Source organism: Phoxinus phoxinus (assembly GCF_949152265.1).
Source record: "Phoxinus phoxinus genome assembly, chromosome: 10".
Classification (NCBI taxonomy): domain Eukaryota; kingdom Metazoa; phylum Chordata; class Actinopteri; order Cypriniformes; family Leuciscidae; genus Phoxinus; species Phoxinus phoxinus.
In genome coordinates, this window is record NC_136885.1 from 19330059 (window position 1) to 19334272 (window position 4214).

General features: G+C 37.0%; 1 protein-coding gene across 3 annotated transcripts in view; it reads left to right on the forward strand.

The window, feature by feature from the left end:
* kcnn3 (potassium intermediate/small conductance calcium-activated channel, subfamily N, member 3) overlaps positions 1 to 3513 on the forward strand; it is a 64215-nt gene extending 60702 nt beyond the window's left edge. For 2 of the 3 annotated variants that reach the window (XM_079626000.1, XM_079625998.1), the window contains 2 exons: positions 43 to 112; positions 2137 to 3513. In XM_079626000.1, the coding sequence (XP_079482126.1) occupies positions 43 to 112; positions 2137 to 2481 (415 nt within the window). In that variant the 3' untranslated portion in view covers positions 2482 to 3513. Of the gene's footprint in view, positions 1 to 42; positions 113 to 433; positions 480 to 2136 lie in introns of those variants that run through there. The other variant, XM_079625999.1, reaches the window with a different exon arrangement.
* Positions 3514 to 4214: the final 701 nt, after the last annotated feature.

Consider the following 4214-nt stretch of genomic DNA (forward strand, 5'->3'; position numbering starts at 1 on the left):
GGGGTCTAATGGGCTGTGTGTGTGTTTGTCCCTGTTTTGTAGATTGCGAAGTGTTAAAATGGAGCAGAGAAAACTCAGTGATCAAGCCAATACTCTGGTGGACTTATCAAAGGTAAGACTACATGCACACACATCATCAACACAAATCACAGACATGGTCGCACATCAGAGCCCACGCATATGCACGTTACATCTGTTAGGAAACAGTAGACACCCACACACACTTTCGATGACATTGTGTTCCCTTTCCTGCAATTTTATCATACCTTCATACACACAAACACTTTATAATGCCTAATGCTGCAAGTACGTCGACGAAAACACATAATGCCCGGTGACACACACATACCTTTGCTTTCCTAAATATATCTCAGCATTCAACTCAACTGTTTCCATGATGACCCGTTTGTTTCTGTGGCTTTGTGTCTCCTAGCAACCTGAACAAGTGTTAAAGCAGGGATGACAGTGGGAGCGAGGAGACGGGGAGAGGTAGAGGGTGGGAGGGGAGAGAGACAGGAAGCTGAAGAGTGACATTCATAGTGTGCAATTCAAGATATTTTTCATGATGGCGGTGTGTGCCTGTTTGAGGTTTTTTTTTCTGAATGTAACTGAGTGTAGTGTTTTTATTTATTTTGTGCTTTTTTTGTGTGAAAGAGAGTGTTGTGTGTTCCTGCACTGTGCACCAATTTATCTTTAGAAATTTGAAGATGTTGTACAGTGTACATGTCGTGTGTGGGTATCTAATTGTATAAGATATTAACACTTGTTTTCAGTGAGCCTGTCTGGTAAGTTTTATTCCTCAAATTTGACTAGACCCATGCCTAAAGACAGAAACAAAATTTCTAAAAGACCAAGAAAAATAAACTTTATTCAAGATATAATTATCTGAAAACAAGTCTTAATATTTTGCTTCTGAAGTAACTATATAATGTATTTACTGTAGGTTTTAAGGATTTTTAGAATCCAAAAATAGTAATTAAGAAGATTTTTATCTGAATTCTAAGTGTTCTGTTTTTCCTATTAAAGTATTTAAAGTATATTTTCTATAGAATACTGTAAGGATCATTTTATTGCTCAGATAGTGCCCTTGCAAAGCTTGGGAGACCTGTTGGAGATAAGTTACATTTTATTAAAGTATCAACTTTGTCTTTAAAATTCCTGAGAATAAACAGAGCATGGGACACAAATGAAACAATTGTTCAGACACAGTATGACTTTAGAGCTATACAATTAATATGAATTTCATAGTTCAGATGATTTAGTCCTAGAAAAATATTTGATTGCCGATTTAGTCCACAGTTTAAGATATCATAGAGAAACTCGAAAGAAGAAACTTTTGGATCTTTTTTTATCTTTTTTTCTCAAGAAAAATTGAAGAAGCTGAAGACCCAAGCAAAAGTCTCCATTTAATCTCCATTTAATTGTATTGCTGTCTAGCCAAAGAAACCAAGATAATACAGATTAAATCAAAATGGACCCTATTTACTTAATGCACATTCCTGGTTCTATTAAAAATAATTGTTTGTCATCATAATCTTTCATCAAAATATAATAACTTGCTCTTTCTCTGTTTTCCTTTTCCATTGATGTCATATTGATTAATGCTATTCAATAACCAAATAGCTACTTGTTTTAGCAAACTCTATTCTGGTATATAACGCCCACTGTTCACAAATGTTCTTATTGTTCATTAGCTGGAAAAAAATAATTCTGGAAGTGTTTCCAATTATATCGTTCTTTTGTGTTGTTATCGTTATAGTTATGGTGTGAACTTTCCTGTTCTCATACAATTAGAATGATTATTAAAATTTTATAGTTATCGTTATTGGTGTGAACAACAAAAATAGCGATTTTGATGCTATCATTGGAGTGCCCCTAGCTCTCCCATTCAAAAGGCATTTTGACCGAAAATGAAAATACGGTCAATCTTAAAAGTGGCGTTTCCTTTCTAATATTGCTTTTACACAAATATAGTTACCCTTTAAGAAGTAATATCCAGTGTCTACACCATGTTAACTTTATCTCTACTCATGTTATCATGTTTCTCATGATCTCGTTTAGTGTTTGTACTCTTTTCCCCTTCCTTTACTTTACCTCAGTATTGTCTAACTACACTGTCATTCTCTCTCCACATAGATGCAGAGCGTCATGTATGAACTGATGTCTGAGCTGAATGACCGCAGTGAGGATCTGGAGAGGCAGATGTTAAGTCTGGAGCAGCGGGTGGAGCAGCTGACGGCCGGCTTTAACGCTCTGCCCGCTCATTTGTCGGCCACGCTCAGCTCCCAGCATGCCGCACTCATTCAACTGCTGCGTGAGCGCGATGCCAAGGTCCTGAGCCCCACTGTGCCCTCTGTGCTCTCACCCACCGCTGCCAGCCTGCCTCTAGCCAACCCCCCCTCCGGCTCCGGCTCCGGCTCTGGTTCCGTCCCGGCTCAGCCCACCGAGGACAGTCCCAACACCAGCAGCTCCAGTTGCTGAGAGCACTGGTGCGGGAAGTTCCCTCCAGGCTGGAGAGATGGATGATCAGTCGTAATGAAGAGAAGTGAAGACATAACCATATACACGCATACTCATACGATGCACTGTAACTACGAGCATTACGCAGCTTAACGCCACAGAATATATCACAATGGAGGAGATGCTAACATTTGCACAAAAACCCTATGACAAAACTGCCATATTTCATGTAGTCCAAAAGAAGGACGTCCTTTACTGTTACCATGAATGTATACATTTTAGAAGAGACTGACTCAGACATGTTGACATGCATGGACACTCATACATACACTTTCTCTAATTCCGTCTTTGCTACCAAAGTGCTTTGTCTATAGTTGACTGAAATTAACTGAGGTGTGTGTTGCAAAACAAGGGATCGGGGTGGTTGGGATTAGAGAGAGTATAAATAATCAGCGCCCAAGAATGTTATGATGGCAAATCATCATAGAGAGCTGGACAGCACTTTTTACAGTCTGCAAGAGACTAACAGCCATTTGAGCAAAGCATTATTTCGAAGAGCGACGCTGAAGCCAGTCGATACATTATAAAAACCACCCCATCAAGGTGGAACAGCTGCTCACACGGAAATAACTGTAGAATGAGTGATTATAGTCATTTTCTTAGTGGAATTGCTTCTATTATAATGGTGTTGGAATAAGAGACTTCTAACCCCATTTCAATGGTGAGACCATTTCGAAAACTGACTAATAGTGACATCCTGTGGCCGGAATACTGAATTACATCCGCTTGGAATATTGTACAGTATGCTATTACTGAAACTTAGCTTTGTATCGCTCGGTTTTTTACTATTAATAATTACTAACGCAGTTTTAGCTCATATTTATTATGATTATACAATAGCATTCTTCTCATTCGTCACGGAAATTATGATTGCTGTATAAATAACGATTTTATTAATATTAATTATAGAAAAGGGAGGTGCCGTTTGAAGTTGAAATTATTTTGTAATTTTATTTTACCAGAGAGAATTAATAAAGTATATATCTATACTTGACTGTGTCTGTGTGTGAGTATCATTGTGTGACTGTCAGATCGAGCAGCCATTAAAGGCACATCAACATCCATGTTTTAACATGTTTGACTGTTACAACTGACAGCTAACGTAGGCTAATGTGTCTTTGTTTCCGTGCAGGCTTAAACGTTCTTGTTGTAGTTTTTATTTATTTAAAATGATCATTTATAGCCTACTTTTATCTTAGGCTACTATAAATGTAGCCTACAATTAACCTAAACGAAGGGTTTCAAAAGTTTTAGTCATAAATCTTAAATGCGTGGTTGCGATCTGCTGCTCGTTCGCTTTCTATCGATTTCGGACTTATGCATGTGTCGATAAAGTATTATTATTCATTTTTATAAATGTATATAGCTTATCACCAACGTAAAAGTTTTTTTGTTATTGTTTGCTTATGTAACGTTAACGTTAAAGACGTTAACTTAGTGTGTGATCCGCGCGGTTTGAATTTCAGATTTCTCTTGGCTGGCTATATATTCGCATTTATTCTTAATTTTATGATTGATTTAGGCCTATGCGTTGCCACGATCATTTTCTAACTTTTTTTTTTTTTTTTTTTTTTTTACATTTAGCCTACATTCACAGACGATTCAATTACTTTATATATATATATATATATATATATATATATATATATATATATATATATATAAACACTAGCTGTAAAATTGCCCCCCTTGCC